Source organism: Diabrotica undecimpunctata, chromosome 1 (assembly GCF_040954645.1).
Source record: "Diabrotica undecimpunctata isolate CICGRU chromosome 1, icDiaUnde3, whole genome shotgun sequence".
Classification (NCBI taxonomy): Eukaryota; Metazoa; Arthropoda; class Insecta; order Coleoptera; family Chrysomelidae; genus Diabrotica; species Diabrotica undecimpunctata.
In genome coordinates this window covers 122,225,273-122,243,101 of record NC_092803.1, presented here as the reverse complement: position 1 = coordinate 122,243,101, position 17,829 = coordinate 122,225,273, and the positions used below count along the sequence as shown (strand labels likewise).

Sequence of the window (17,829 nt, the reverse complement as noted above, 5' to 3'; positions counted from 1 at the left end):
ATTATGTCTATAGTTGCCGTAAATAAATTAAACCGGGTTAATTTTTCTATGCACACCAGATAAAATGTCACTGAACAGCACTGGTTCCGTTTAAAACATGGCTGATTCCGTCTACGCGAACGAGATGCGCGTACAACTTATTTTTTTCAAGCAGAGTGGGTATTCTGTTCTGTCTTCGTAATCTCTGCTTCGTATACATCGAGCAATTCCATAGTATATAACATGATACTATGATTAAGAAGACAAGATATTGCGCATAAGTCGTGACGTAATTGGAGAGCTGCACGTTCGTAATGTCAGTTTTTTGTATGTGTCAATAAATAATCTTTAATAAATAGTTTGGAGATATCCTTTTGTGTACGATTATTGTAATTATTAAACCTTTTTTTAATATTATTATTTTGCTAATCGAATAATTTCATCACAGAATGCATAAAAATCCCATTTAACTTTAACAAGAATTCAAATTCTGCTCTCCAATGACGGCATGCGCGAACACGACCGATTTTGTGCTACGGGAAGATCCTATCTTGTTATTCATAGTATCATGGTATATAAAAAAAATTCTTGCTCGGTTTCTTATTCTGTGGTATGGCATATTTTCAATCAAGATTTTGACATTTGTTTGCCAATGAACCACAGAACACTAATAAGGCTGAAGAAAATGAAGTGAAATCGCTGTCACTGTCATATAAAGGTGTTTTCTCACAGCATAACTTCAGCAACTGTCAAAGTTTATTTTAACTAAAAATTTTATATTGCGTTTATTTTATTATGGCAGTATACTAACTTCTCAACTTTCAACAAAATAATGGAGAAATTACCAGTAGAGGTTATTGAAAATATTCTCACTTTCAAGAAAATATCTATTGAAGATGTGGTACATTTTTCTCTAACTTGCCATTATTTTCATAATATTGTAACTAACAACAACAAAATCTGGAAAACTAAGCTGTTTCAGAAGTAAGTAATTATGATCTCATGTATTTTAAAACTTAAATTATTTTTGTAATATTGGCATTTCAAAAAATGCTTGCATTCAATATTGTATAATAAAGATGGCTTGATATGAAAAAAATTGCCATTGAACCGGCATTTTGCAACATAAAAATATTAATATTTACTTATCTTTCATATGATCTAAATATATCTTATTAAAATTTCTGTAGTTGTCTAGTTTTATGAGTACCAGAATAGTGTTTTATACTTATCATTTATATATGTCAATTAGAGAAGTATTTTCCTAATTATTTCCTTTATCTATTAATATGTAATTTTCCTATTGTATATAATTAAGTACAGTAGTACTTGTATACTATCTAAATCTATTCCTAGTAATAATCAAAAAGTAACTTTGTAAAAGTAAGTTTTTGGTTATCCTGTTCTCCTCAATGATTTCTTTCAATTTGTGACTTATTTTTATCAAAATATGTGATAAATTAAAATATATAATTGATAATTTATAGACTGCCAGTTTAATATTCTATAAACTGCTTTTATAGAATATTATTCTGCCAGAATAATATTCTAGTTTTACAAATGACAATACAATTTTAAAGTGAAATTTTGTTGTTCCCTGGATAATAAAAATAGCTAATATAGTCAGTTTGCTAATCCCAGTCCCAACAGTCTTGTGAATTTAGTAATTATTTTTTGCGAAGTTAGTTATACTTTGATAGACTAGAAGTAGTCTATCACATGTAGTTTATTAACAAAATAAAACAAAATATTGTTACACTTCTTTTAAATCAACTTTTATCAGAACATCAATAATATTACAATGACAACTATAAACTTCAAAACTCAAAATAGTACTGCTGGCCTAAACTGTCAAAAACATCTGTTTATATATATTTTCTGAGGTTCTAAACTTCACTATAGAGCGTTTCACTTTAAGAAAATAACATTGCGGAGATAGGGCCATGTATTTCTTATGGACGATAGAAGCGCAGTGATGCCACGATGAACGCAAGCACGATTCAGGGTTGTATAATTTGTATTTTCGTTTTCACAGACATGAATTAAATTAATGTTTTTTAACGTAATTGACTAAAAGTGCCCATTCGAAACAAGAGATGAAAAGTAGGGAAAATGATTTTAATTAAATAAATAGTATTAACAAAAGATAATGTTGTTTTATCTTATTTTAATTATAGTAACGACAGTTTATTTGTTTTTCGGTAAGAATATCATATACCATGAATCATAGAAAATATTGCTTAGTTAAATCATACACTTTGCCGGCTATTAAAGATTTAAAAGCAAATAAACGGAATGCATATATCTAATTACTAATTGCAACTTAAAATAATATGGTGTGCGTATGTCAGCGATTTTATGTCGTTCTCTGAGACTGCATAATGATAATAAGGCTTTGTGGTTCTTCAGTTGTTATTCTGACTTTACAGTTAAATGTTAATTGAAAATGGAAATTCGAAAAATATATCGACAATCTAGTAAACCTCATGCCTGAGAGTTTTGGCAACACTGATCTCCATAAGCCTAATGTTATTTTCTTAACGTGGAACGCTCTATAGACATTTCATGAATTTTCTATGTCATCTTGAATGTCCTCGAACTACTTTCTTTTCATCAAGGGGCTTTTTCTATGTGGGATAAATCTTATGGAACTTTCGTAACAATATTTTGAGGAAATTAATGTTATAAAGTTAGGCAGTCAATCAGAAAAGGTTAAGACAATGCATCATACTTGTTATTTTTGTCTGATAGAACCAACAGAACCTTTGATTTTTTATCTTACAAAATGAGTATAATTCCCTATGGAAAGAAGATTTAGCATAGCAAATAGTAGTAATTTTCCAACAATTGATGCTGTTATGCTAGGCAAATTTGTGTCAAATTGTTATTTTTGCTCATTAAATTCGGCAATGTTGAAAATTTCCATATGTAAACAAGTTTAAAGTTAATTTAAATTATTTATATTTTAATAGAACTATGGTTAATAACAATATTATCAGTTCAAAATGCACCTAATATCTCAAGAACCTATGTTTAATAGCCTCTATTGTGTCAATATGACATTGAAAGTAGGATGACCAAACTAGACAACAATATTCTAAGATGGGTCTTACAAGGCAACAATAAACACTAATCTAGTTGTATTTATAGAAAAATACTTACAATTTCTTGTGACAAAACCAGGTAATTTAGAAGCCTTTATGGATATTAAGTTGATATTATACTCCACCAAGGAAAGCTTTTCATCTAAAGTAAGTCTTTAATGGAAGAGACACACTTAAGAGATTGCTCATCAATGAAATAAGTTGTACCAATCCTGATCACCTTTCGGTTAAAACTAATATAACACTTATTACCATTTAAATGAAGACCATTTCTACTACCTACTCCAATTGTATAAACGGTCAAGATCAGCTTGTAAAAAAGACAACTGATCTCAAAATCTTAAATAACCCTACAGAACTTTAAGTCATCAGTAAACATCAAATACTGACTGCTTAAAAAACAGCTCACAATACCATTAACAAATATGTTGAAAAAATAGGTGATATGTGTCTCCCTGCGGAACTCCTGAGGTGACCATTATTTACTCTGAAATATTACCAGCAACTTTAACTCTTTGACTACGACCTGACAGCGAATTTTTGATCCATTCAACAAACTGCACATAAAATCCCGCAGAAACCAATTTGCAAAAAAATTTGATGATCAACTTTAAATTTTTTTTTAAGAAAAAAATGGTACGCAACTGATATATTTTAAATTAAAAATTATCTTTTTCGTTTGTTTAATACATTTTCAAGAACTATCTAATACAGTAACTTTAAAGCAGAACACTAACAGAAAGTAACAGTTATACAATTTTTAAAATAGGCGTAAGCTATAAAAACATGTTAAAAATTACCTCCCTTAGATGTGACACAAAATTCAATTCAGCCTTATTATTTGTCATATTTGCGCAAGTATTCCTCATGTATTTCAGCTGGCTATAATTCGATTCCTCCGGTTATCAACATTTTCGGGGGGAGTGGAATAAACTAAGGACTTAAGAAAATCACAAATACAAGAATATAGAGGATTTAAATCCCGTGATCAAGCAGACCAATGTGTTGTATTTGAATATACTGTATCTGGAATTTCACACATTAATGCTAAAATGGGATGGTGCACGTTTATGCAATTTTTTTCTTATCTGTAGAGGAATTTTTAAAAAAATAATAGATAACTCTTCCTGTAGGAAACTAAGGTAAGATTCCCCTGTTATTCATTGCTGGAGGAAATGTGGACTGATTAAATGATCATCAATTACTCCAAGCCATATACATATAATTTACTAAAAACTGATGCTGAAAATGAACTTTAAAGATTCCAAGTGAATTTTCCTCAGCCCATAGGTGATTGTTATGGAAATTTTCATATACAATGCCATACAAAGCTGTAATAAAAATTATACTGAAATGATGCCATCTTCTGAAGTAAAATGTTCCGGAAGCAAACAGGGCCCCCGTTCGGATTTCTGGGTGAGGACTATTTCAAGGGGAACACCATTACAGGTTATAAAAATCAGGATAATAGCGTCTTGGAATCTTGGAAGTCTTACATTTAAGAGTACAGAGTTGGTAGATGGAAGCATAGAAAAAGAGCACAAATTGCTTGAATTGCAGTGGTATGTAGGGAAAAATATCACTAGTAATTAACTTGGTATCATTGCTGATAGAGAAATAAAAAAAATATAGTAGAAGTTCTAAGAATGAGTGATAGAATGACAATGAAATTTGTACTTGATAATCATCATCATAGTCATTAACACATTGGCATATGTGTTGTGGTTCATCATTGAGCTTCAACAGCTCGGGTAGTCCGATCAATGATATTTTTCCATACTGCCTCAGTATACTGCTTGTTGAGAAGCTTTTTAGTGACGTCTGCCCATCGCTGTGGAGATCTGCCGCGTTGGCGTTGACTATGAGGCCTTCCTTGGACCAGCAACCGCTCCATTTTATGATCACTTCGATGGATATGAACAAAGAACTTTAAAATTCTAGAGTTAACTAGAGAGACGCTGGTTGGGTTTAATTTAATCTAGAACCGAGATGTTCGTATGGCGAGCCGTATATGGAATTCGAAGCAGTCGTCTCTATGTCCACATTTCAAAAGCGTCTATGCGTCGTTTGATTATTTGACTGTCCATGTTTCGCATGCATAGTAAAATATGGAAAAGACCAGAGTACTATTGTACTTGATAAAGAAGTGTTAAATGTTGTGTGTGTATGCTTCTAAAAACGGTTTAGGTCAGAATGAAAGAAAAGCCTTCTATGATCAATGAAAAGATGTACTAAGTGAGATTACATGAGACAAAGAGAAAGAGAGAGAGAGAGAGAGAGTTATAATACATGGAGATTTTAATGAACATAAGAGAGGATATGAAGCAATAGATGGAGGGCTAGGCTTTGAAACTAGAAATGAAACTCTAGATGATATGCTGGATTTAGAAAAACCATTAAATATGGCGATTGTTCACACATTCTTTCAAAAGAGATAAAGGCAATTTAACACATACAACAGTGGACAAAAAAACTTCCAAATAGATTATTTTATGACAAGAAAAGAAGATATACCTACGTGAATGTAAGGACCGCAAGGTAGTTAGTGAAACTGTGAGCCAACATTATAAGTTGCTTGAAACAAAATATAGAGGACCACAAAAACAATCAAGTGGTTGATGTAAAACATGAGATCGAAGGCTAATTCAGGGCTAAAATTGTAGAACAGAATCTGCTAGAACATGGAAGGAAGTTCTAATACAATTTGGAGGAATATGGTCAGTATTATTAGAAATACTATTGAAATACTTAGAAAAACCTCAGAAAAGAAATTTGAAATAATGAGACCTGGTAGTGGTCAAACGAAGTTAAAAAAAAATAAAGGAAAGAGAGTTATATAAACACTGGCAAAAAATAGGTTGTACACAGATCTTCAAAACTATACAGTCATCAAAAAGGAAGAGAAAGTAGTAGTGGCAAAAGTTAAAGCAGAAGCTTATACAAATCTATGCTTCTGATGCCAAGGAAGGTGAAACAAAGATATGTAAAATAGCCAAACATAGAGATAAGACATAAGATTTTAATCAGATTAGATGTATCCGAGATGAAGATAATAAAATACTAGTTCACGAAAAGAATGTCAAAAAGCCATGGAAAAAGTACTTTGACAGTTTATTAAATGAAGAGTTTATTTATTAATGGGAGAACCCCTTTGTACAATTCAATTTCAAATATAAATCTAAACAATCCTAAACTAACTATGTCAAACAGTTATCAAAATAATAAGCAGCAACAACATAAATAACTATATCATAAAAATGAATACATTGAAAACAATAATATGAAATCTACAAATCATTTAAAGCTAGTTGACTGCTATGCTTAAAAACGGGCAAAGATATTTCAATAAAACCTACACTCTCATCACTGAATCCATTGGCAAGTCGGGAGAGACATGTCACTTGACTATAAAAACCATAGTGCTGTGATATGGGATATCAAACAAGCAAGTATTTCTGGGAACCCTATTAAGTATTTTAAAGGAGGACAGCTCAAGTAGGGTAGGGCAACAAATGTGGCAGATAACAGCTTAAAAAGAAGTATTTCATCTGATACTATAAAATAAATCTTTGATGCCCAATAAAAGAAAAATTGGAATAATGAAATGTCGTCGTTAATAGTAATTTGCTGCAAAGTAAGCAAAGTAATTTAAAATTTGATGACCAGTCACATGCGAAATTTCTGACTGCAATAAAAGAAAAAGAGGTATACTCAAAAGGTTACGAAAGAATAGGAGAAAAGCATTTTTAAAAAACTAGCATACATACCTTACGGTGATAAAAAAACATAATAAAACTATTTATAAAAACTATAAAACCTTATTTACAGACAAGACACGCGATGAATTTATGACCTTTTCGTTGTGACTCAAAATAAACACACCTCCCGCTTCCCTGATTTTTTACTGAGGCTTCACGAATCAAATAAGTAAGCTAGTGAAGGCCTTTGTTGCCAAATGTAAATTTTTCCGGAAATATTAACAATTTGTAATACGTGGCGTCTTTTTGACCACGTAGCGACTAGTTAAGGGTTAATAATGAGTGAGCGTATATATTAATCTGACATTTCGGGTTGAAAATGTCAGTTAAATGTATATATATATATATATATATATATATATATATATATATATATATATATATATATATATATATATATATATATTGTGACAATTAGGGTTTATAGAAAATAATTTATAAGTTATATACTACATAATATTAGATATTTGGTTGTTTTAAATAAGTTATATACTAGAGAATTTTATGAAAATTATTTATGTGAGGGCATTTTAAGAAATTAGCATATAATAATTGTAAAAAGTTGTATTTTAATATTGTAAATATATATAAGTGAGCCATGTGCATAGGCAACCAAAAATACTCTCGGAGTAATTTGACAGATAGAAATTAATCATAAGGGAATATAAAGTGGGGTTATATAATATATTGTTTGAAATGTGTATTTTATTAAATTAGAGTGTTAGTTACTAATTTGAATGTTTATTCTGATCTGAAAAGCCTAAATGTAAACAAAATTATTAATAGAAAAGAATGGAATTCTCTGGATCTCCGGAGATGGCCATGTTTGCGAAATGGTTTGTTCCAGAAAATTCAGACATGTATTAAATAGAACTGAACAGAACATGATATATACCCGTGATTTGGATTCAAGATGGCAGTTTTAGGGAAGTTTTTAGTCAGAAGTCAGGCCAGTTTATTATGAAAGTTAGTAGAGTGAAGTAAATTGTTCAGAATTTTCAAGACAGTCAGTGAATCAGTTACAAATAGTCAAATTGTTTAATATAGTGAGTTAAATGAAGATTAAAAATTATGCATATAATTTAATGCACATTTATAATTATACACAAATAATTATTGAAGATAAAAAAAGGTATATTGGAAGAAATTAAATTATATTATGGTTGGAGATTGGTATAAATCAACTTATAATAATTGGATATTGGTATATTGAAAAGAAGAATAAATATAAATGCTGTTTGCTGGTTTGGTTGGTGGTGTATAAATGCTGGTGAAGAAAACTATATCTTAAATTGGTAGAAGCTGATAATTGGAAAAAGTAATTTCACAAAAAAACAAGGATAACTGAAGTACGAAGACATTCAGTGGTGATTAGAATCTATATACTTAGTGGAAAACATTTCATTTAGGCATTCAGTGAAAGAAAGGTACAAAATTTTGTTAATATAATTTAGTTAGTGTCATAACAATTTCAATTTTGAAGATAGTTTGTTTAAATTTTAGATTGTCTATAGAATTTAATTAGTTTTATAAGAATATCAGTTTAAAGATAGTTTATTTTAAATTTACATTGACTAGGTTAGATATATATGTGTGTTTCATAATAGTTATAATAAAGATAATTTAAAAAAGTACTTACAAGCTAATTCTTTGAGAACCGCGATAAAAACCCTATATATTCTAATATTAAAAATACTCATTGCTCATCATTCAAACAAAAAACACATCATAACAATTTGGCACCCAACGCGGTGGCTCTCTATTTAAAAGAATTAGTTTGGGAAGATAAGTGCTCTCATATAATTAAATTAATTATCAGTAGAAAGGAAAAATTATAGATTTTATTTTTAATTATATTTGAACAAGTAAAGTCTCAAAATGTCTCAAGGAAAGAAAGGTACAAGAAGCAAAAAGAATGAAGAAGATGTGGAAGTAGAAACACAACCTATACAAGAGGAGAGTTTAGTTCAAGTTCCACAAGATACTGCAGAAATGAATCCAGAAAGAGAGGAAAATGTCAATATGGCAGCTTTGATGTCATTAATGATGCAGATGAACAAGACAATGGAAGAGAATACGAAAAAAATGGAAGAGAATTCAAAAGAAGTCAAAGAAGACATAAAAAAAATAGAACAGAAAATGGAAGAGAATACGAAAAAAATGGAAGAGAATTCAAAAGAAGTCAAAGAGGACATGAAAAAAATGGAACAGAAATTGGAAGAGAATTATAGAAAATTAGAAAAGAAAATAGAAGATAATAATAATAAAATTGTAAAGCAAATAGAAAAACAAATGGATAAAAAACTTCAAACTGCAAAAAAAAAAGTAGCAAATGAAATAAAAAGTATACGGAATGACTACAAGAAAAGGATAGACAATGAGAGGACAGAAGTAAAGAGGATTATTCAAGATAATAAAATAGATATAGAACAGAAAATAGAGTTACAGAAATGTAACTTAGAAGTAAAAATTAACGAAGACAGGAGAAACACAGAAGAAAAATTAGACGATATACAACAAAATATCCAAATAAATAGTAATCAAATAAGAAATGTGGAACAGAGAATAGATGATATTTCACAAATGAGAGACATAGGGAGACCTTACTTAAATTTAACAAATGAGACTGGGATTAAATTCTCTGGTAATATAAAAAATTTGCATCCTAGAGTATACATAAATAGTTTAAAACATAAATTAAGATTTGTGAATAATATTAATGATATTAAAGATTATATTAGAATGACATTAAATGACAATGCAGCAACTTGGTTTGCTAGTATTGAAAATGATTTAGATAACTTTCAAACATTTGAAAATAAATTTTTAAATTATTATTGGGGTGAATTAGAGCAAGCAAAGTTTAGAGAAATTCTATATTTTGGAAAGTATAATCAAAATTTAAAATCAAATATGGTAGATTATGCATTGAAATTGATAACAGTTGCAAAATATTTAGAACCACCACTTAGAGAGGATGAAACAGTCTTAAATGTATCTAGACATTTTGATGTTGATGTTGTGCAAACCGTAACTGTACAAAATATTCAAACAATAGATAGTTTTATTAATTTTATTCAAAGAATACAAAGAGGTAATATGACAAGTAATAATAACAACAGAAAAAACAATAATAACTTTCAATATAATAAAATTGATAATCAACAATATAGACAATCATATAACAATAATACTAGGTATGGTAATAATTTACAAAATTTTAATAATAATAACAGTAATCAAATTAGACAGAATTGTAATAACAATAGTAATTATAATAGACAACATTTTAATAACAGTACTAATAATAATAGACAAGATTTTAACAATAGAAGAAATACAGAGCGACCTAACTATAACAGACAGGTAAATTGTGTTCGAAGGAATAGAAGCTGCGAAGACAGGGAACGAAATAGTACAAGGCAAGAAAATGTGAGTAGAAGTCATAGTAGGGAAAGACATAGGACATCAGATCCAAGTGGTCAGATACAATCTGACAATTCTAATAATCAAAATTTTGTGCAGTAAACTTTCTGAATTACAAGTTAGGCCATTGCTATTATGAAAAACCTTCTGAATTTATTTCTCTAGATGAAGATAAAATTATTGACTCTATTAATTTAATTTATATAAATGCTTTGGCCAAAAATAAAATGATTAAAATTATGATAGATACTGGTTCAGAAAGTACTTTAGTCTCGGAGAATTTTATTTTTAATACATTAAAACTATCAGATATAATAAAGATTCCAAAAATTAAAATTATTGGTGCAAATAATAAGAAGTTGGGTGAAATTGATAAACTAGCCAATTTTAAAATTAATATTCTTAATAAAGAAATTAATATGCAAGGATTTATTGTCAAGGATTTATGTGTTGATATATTAATGGGAAATGATGAATTGGAAAAGAAGAAAGTAAAGATAGATTTTGAAGAAAAAATGGTAACTTTGGAAGGGCAAATAATTAAATTTATGCAGAAAGATGAGGTAGAAGAAGGAATAAGAGTTGATAGGATATTATTAAAAGAAAATAATGATGTTTATGAAGAAGAAATGTATTTTGATGATAGGGAAATGTCCCAAAAGAATGTAAAGAATAATTATTGTAGTGAATATTTAAGGAATGGAAATTTTAAGCAGATGGATGCCTACGAGGCGGAGTGCGTAAAATTGGAAGCAAGGAATAATGAGTACATAATGAAGAATAATTTTATTTGTAAAGAAGAAGATATAATGAAAGTTTTAAATTGCCCTGAAGAATATAAATCAATAGTCATTTCCATATTGCAGCAACACAAGGGACTTGTCAATAAAGAAAATAGAATTGCACAGAATTATATCCATAGTATAAGAGTTAAGGAGGAAAAAGATTTTAAAACAAAATCATACCCAATACCATATAAATACAGAGAAGAAGTAAACAAAACAATTAATAATATGTTAGAAGATGGGATCATTGAGAAGGCAGACACACGTTTTATTAACCCCATAGTAGTAGTACGAAAAAGATCAGGTGAAATCAGGTTATGTTTGGATGCAAGGAATATTAACAAGATTACTGAAAAGCAATTTGAAGCACCAATGAGTATAGATGGAATATTAGGAAGAATTACAGGAATGTCATTTTTCACTAAAATCGATTTACAGCATAGTTTCTGGTTAATACCTCTAGAAAGAAAAAGTAGACAGTATACAGGATTTCAGATAGATGGAGTAGTATATCAATTCAAAATAGTACCATTTGGACTTCAATCATCTTGCAGTGCTCTATGTAGATGTCTTCATGATATTTTGGATCAATATGAACATTTTGTAATTCACTACATTGATGATATATTAATTTTTTCTAAAACGGCTGAAGATCATGAGAAACACCTAAAAATTATAATAAATAGATTAGACAAAGTTGGACTAAAAATAAATCAAGAAAAATGTACATTTTTTCAAAAAGAAGTCATATATCTAGGTTATAAACTTAACACTAAGGGAATCGAAATGGATCCAGAACGGACACAAGTCATTCAGGAATATAAAACACCACACAATTTAAGAACTTTAAGAGGATTTATTGGAATAATTAATTATTATACAAGGATGATACCAGATCTAAGTATCAATATCATGAAGAGATTGAATAATGATTTCTATACCTTTAACACAAATATAATAACACTAATAACTTACTGATAGATCCATTTCATAGATAGATGGTAGATTTCTTTGTTGTGAATAAATTTGACATCATACTTGAATGAATTTTGTACATATGGAAATTGTTTGGTACCCTAAAAATCATAATTTGGGGTTAGATACAGAATTGATTGTGTAAATGTCTTTATAAAAAGTGTAAAACTTACCAATTCATATGGATAAAAGCCTGTTGAATGGAAATAATTCCTAGATTTTGTCTATAAATAAACAGAACACCATATCGATTATATTTTTAATTAAGGTTATATTTTATTCTCTGATATCGCATCCATTGCTTCATTTGACATGACAGTTTGACCATAGAATAGCCGAACTGTGATCCGTTGTTCTCTGCTTTAACATAGACAGCGAACAGGGATGTATTTAACACATTTTAAATAAAAAAAAATTTTGATTTATTAAATTTAATAAGGTATGAGAAAATTAATATTTAAAAAAATAATAAGTAAATTATTTATTTTAAATATTATTTTTGGGGTATTGTGACAATTAGGGTTTATAGAAAATAATTTATAAGTTATATACTACATAATATTAGATATTTGGTTGTTTTAAATAAGTTATATACTAGAGAATTTTATGAAAATTATTTATGTGAGGGCATTTTAAGAAATTAGCATATAATAATTGTAAAAAGTTGTATTTTAATATTGTAAATATATATAAGTGAGCCATGTGCATAGGCAACCAAAAATACTCTCGGAGTAATTTGACAGATAGAAATTAATCATAAGGGAATATAAAGTGGGGTTATATAATATATTGTTTGAAATGTGTATTTTATTAAATTAGAGTGTTAGTTACTAATTTGAATGTTTATTCTGATCTGAAAAGCCTAAATGTAAACAAAATTATTAATAGAAAAGAATGGAATTCTCTGGATCTCCGGAGATGGCCATGTTTGCGAAATGGTTTGTTCCAGAAAATTCAGACATGTATTAAATAGAACTGAATAGAACATGATATATACCCGTGATTTGGATTCAAGATGGCAGTTTTAGGGAAGTTTTTAGTCAGAAGTCAGGCCAGTTTATTATGAAAGTTAGTAGAGTGAAGTAAATTGTTCAGAATTTTCAAGACAGTCAGTGAATCAGTTACAAATAGTCAAATTGTTTAATATAGTGAGTTAAATGAAGATTAAAAATTATGCATATAATTTAATGCACATTTATAATTATACACAAATAATTATTGAAGATAAAAAAAGGTATATTGGAAGAAATTAAATTATATTATGGTTGGAGATTGGTATAAATCAACTTATAATAATTGGATATTGGTATATTGAAAAGAAGAATAAATATAAATGCTGTTTGCTGGTTTGGTTGGTGGTGTATAAATGCTGGTGAAGAAAACTATATCTTAAATTGGTAGAAGCTGATAATTGGAAAAAGTAATTTCACAAAAAAACAAGGATAACTGAAGTACGAAGACATTCAGTGGTGATTAGAATCTATATACTTAGTGGAAAACATTTCATTTAGGCATTCAGTGAAAGAAAGGTACAAAATTTTGTTAATATAATTTAGTTAGTGTCATAACAATTTCAATTTTGAAGATAGTTTGTTTAAATTTTAGATTGTCTATAGAATTTAATTAGTTTTATAAGAATATCAGTTTAAAGATAGTTTATTTTAAATTTACATTGACTAGGTTAGATATATATGTGTGTTTCATAATAGTTATAATAAAGATAATTTAAAAAAGTACTTACAAGCTAATTCTTTGAGAACCGCGATAAAAACCCTATATATTCTAATATTAAAAATACTCATTGCTCATCATTCAAACAAACAACACATCATAACAATATATATATATATATATATATATATATATATATATATATATATATATATATATATATATATATATATATATATATATATACGAGCTGTAAAAGTAGTCCAGAGATGGAAGCCCCAAGGAAACAGAACAAGAGGAAGGCCCCGTAAGAGATGGATAGACGACGTAGAGAGGGATCTTAAAACCATGAACATCAGGCAGTGGCGAAGGAAAGTATCCGACAGGGCAGAATGGAAGAACATTGTTAAGCAGGCCAAGACTCACAAAGGGTTGTAGCGCCATTAGAAGAAGAAGAAGATATATACATATAAATTTATAAGTAATACATAATTATGAAAAAAGTTTATTTGATATATCAATCCTATAATTTTTGATTGCCTTTCTAAAATGGTTTTAATTTAACATTTTTTATAATGTTCGATTACAAATTCTTTTGGATACAATTGGCATCGCTGCCCTAAAATCGCCCATAAGGATTGCATTGCCCTATGTTCCATCTACTGAAAAGTCAAGGTGAGGCAGTCTTTAGTAACACATTATTAGTATATTGAATGTAAGTTTAGTATAAAACAAAACATGATAGGCCCTGTTATGTACAAGAAAAATGTTTTGACACTTATTAAGCAATTTATTTGTTACAGATTTCCCCAATTGAGGAGCCTATTGGAAAGTAAACATATCATTTTCCAACATGAGGTTAAATATATTTATGAACTGAAGAAAAGAACTCGAGCTCTACTTGAGAAAATGCCCGCCAAATTTTACAAAAGGTATAATCTGAAAAAAGTCTCTTTATTTTTATTTAGGTTAGGTTTGGTTCAATATGACCTAAGACCTAAGTTGATAATGCTCAAATGTATTGAGTCTTATCCTTTCCAACTCTGGGCAGTTGCACATAAAGTGTTCCGCCGTCTCGTCTGCAATCCACTTTTTTTTTCAGTCCGATTGTATTCATGTGCTCTTCGGGCAACACTCTTCTGTTAGGAGACCTACGATAATTTACAGATCATTCCTATTCATATCTAGTAGATAGTAGTTTAAGACTCATTTGTTTGTATCCGTGGTTACGTTTCTCGGGCCTATGAATTTTTCTTTCGTCTTTTATGTATGGGAGTCATGTGGAACCAAAACAAACAGCTTCTTGTCCCGAGCAGGTTGTAACTGACCAAGAATTGTGTAGGATCTCACGATTTCAACTAGGCAAAGTACAAAAAATTGCTACATGGAATATGAGAAGATTATTTACAGCGGAAAAACTACAAAATCTCTTACGGGCGATGACTAAATGAACATCGATCTTCTCAGCATAAGTGAATTGCGATGGAAAGGCGCATGATCTGACAGCACCAGTGTAAAAACTCTTTAATACTTCCGATGTAATAGCAGAGATCCGAATCACAGACATGGAGTTGAAATATTGAAGTACTTATTCAACTGCTTGGAAAAGCTAACATAAACATCATCCTTGTTGACATCACTACGACAGACAGGTCAGAAGAAGAACTAGAGCGATTTTATCAACAACTAAGGTTGACTTATTAAGGTTGGGAGTCTTAAAGGTGACTAAAAGTCACGAAATCAACATAGTACTAGGAAATAATAACGCAAAAGTTGGAGAAGGAGCTATAGAACACGTAGAATCGGAAAATATGGCCTACGTGAGGAAAACGACAGGGCGAAAAGGTTGATACATTATTTGAAACAAAAATATCTAGTTATAGAGGGTACTTGGTATTAATTGCCCCCCATGAGACTTTATATTTATAAGTCGTAATTGCTATTACTAAGGTTAGGACTACATTACCTGGAATGAACTTCGACCATAACTCATAAGGTGTCAATATTAAAATAAGTTTAGCTACAGCTAAAAGAAGGAACCGCATGCCTTCATGAGTAGCATATAAAAAAGAAATAAACAGTAGGTTCTCTGATATAGCAGCTACAGATGGTATTGAAAAGATATAGACCACCATAAGTCATTTGAAGGTGCCAACACTTTTCTTCCCCAATATAAAACAAACATTAAAATAAGTAGATGATAATACAAATTTAGAGATGATGTAACAATGCAGGCAATGCAAAAAAGGAGACGTGGATGACTATAATTGTACTAGAGCCGAATACTTCTATACATTCAGCTACTCCTTTTATCCCCACAAGAAAACTATGGAAATTGTAGGATATTCAATAAAAAGTACAATACAGTCATAAAAAACGAGCAAAACGAACTAATAATAGATAAATCACGAAACGAACTCCGAAGATTTCTAATTGTCGAAACCAAATTCAGATTTTTGCTTTAATCTGTGCCTTCTAAGAATTGCAAGGCAAAACAGACGTTGATAAAGATGTAATTAGAGAAACGGGGAATCTAAAATTGCATTCCACAACATATCTCCTCAACTAAGCAAAAATCCTTGGCAAATTGGTTTCTAGTACTGATAAAGAGTATACCAAAATAAAAAAAAAGACAGTTAAGATTTGATTTCACGTATAGTGCCTCTGTATATCCGCTTATACGTCAAATCTTAACTGTCTTTCCTCTTATTTCGGTATACTCTTTATGAGTACTAGAAACCAATTAGCCAAGGATTTTTGCTTAGTTGAGGAGATATGTTGTGGAATGCAATTTTAGATTCCTTATTTCTCTAATTACATTTTTATCAACGTCTGTTTTGCCTTGCAATTCTTAGAAGGCACAGATTAGCGCAAAAATCTGAATTTGGTTTCGACAATTAGAAATCTTCGGATTTCGTTTCGTGATTTATTACCAGATGTCGCTATTGCGTCCATATCGAAGCCATTTTAGCGTTGCTTCTATTACGGCAGAAAATATTGTTTTCACGTTCAGAGCATCTGTAAATAGCCGTTCCGAAGATTCCTTTTAGGATGCAATACGTATAAGCGGATATACAGAGGTACTATACGTGAAATCAAATCTGAACTGTCTTTCCTTTTATTTCGGTATACTCTTTATGAGTACTAGAAATCAATTCGCCAAGGATTTTTGCGTAGTTGAGGAGATATGTTTTGGAATGCAATTTTAGATTCCCCATTTCTCTAATTACATCTTTATCAACGTCTGTTTTGCCTTGCAATTCTTAGAAGGCACAGATTAAAGCAAAAATCTGAATTTGGTTTCGACAATTAGAAATCTTCGGATTTCGATTATCAGATGTCGCTATTGCGTCCATATCGAAGCCATTTTAGAGTTGCTTCTATTACGACAGGAAAGATTGTTTTCACGTTCAGAGCATCTGTAAATAGCCGCTCTGAAGATTCCTTTTAGGATGAAATACCTATAAGCGGATATACAGAGGCACTATACGTGGAATCAAATTTTAACTGTCTCTCCTTTTAATAGTAGATACTGCAGAGATACTTACCTACTTGAAAAATTGACACAGAAAATTTGTTCAAACGATCATCGAACACAAAACCAGTCACTATTGGAATATCAGCTGAGTAGCCCAAGCATTTTGAAAACTAAAGAAATATCTATGACACTACTAAAATTAGAAAAAGTCCCAGATTGTATGTATGAAGAAATAATCCAGATCGTTAATGAAGACAATCTAGATGTTATCTAATTAACAATCTATATGATATAGTGAACTACTTTTCTGTAAAGACCACCGTCTTATAAGGCTAATGAACCAGTTTTTAAAACACGAACCAATGATAAAATATCTTCAAGAGTTGAATTATATGCTGAGTTGGATTAAATGCTAAGGATATAAGAGTTACCGCCAATCTGTATTGGAACCAGAGAGCATTTCTTCAAAACTACACCGAAACGAAAGATTTCTCAATGAAAATAAAAGAGAGTGAGGCAAAGTTGTATACTTTCTTCAATGTTGTTTAATTTATTCATACAGAGAGCATTTTCAGAGACAGTGGCAGACTCTAGTAAGGGTATTAAAGTGAACGACATATCTACTAAAATTAGGTATAACGACCATACAGCGA

At 30.0% G+C, this 17,829-nt stretch overlaps 1 protein-coding gene across 1 annotated transcript in view; it reads left to right on the top strand.

Annotated features, from left to right (window-relative positions):
- The first annotated feature begins 690 nt into the window (after positions 1 to 690).
- Positions 691 to 17,829, top strand: part of LOC140431324 (F-box only protein 21-like) — a 38,475-nt gene continuing 21,336 nt past the window's right edge. Inside the window, exons 1-2 of the mRNA XM_072519258.1 lie at positions 691 to 963; positions 14,502 to 14,630. Coding sequence (XP_072375359.1) covers positions 812 to 963; positions 14,502 to 14,630 — 281 coding nt within the window. The 5' untranslated portion in view covers positions 691 to 811. The remainder of the gene's footprint in view (positions 964 to 14,501; positions 14,631 to 17,829) is intronic.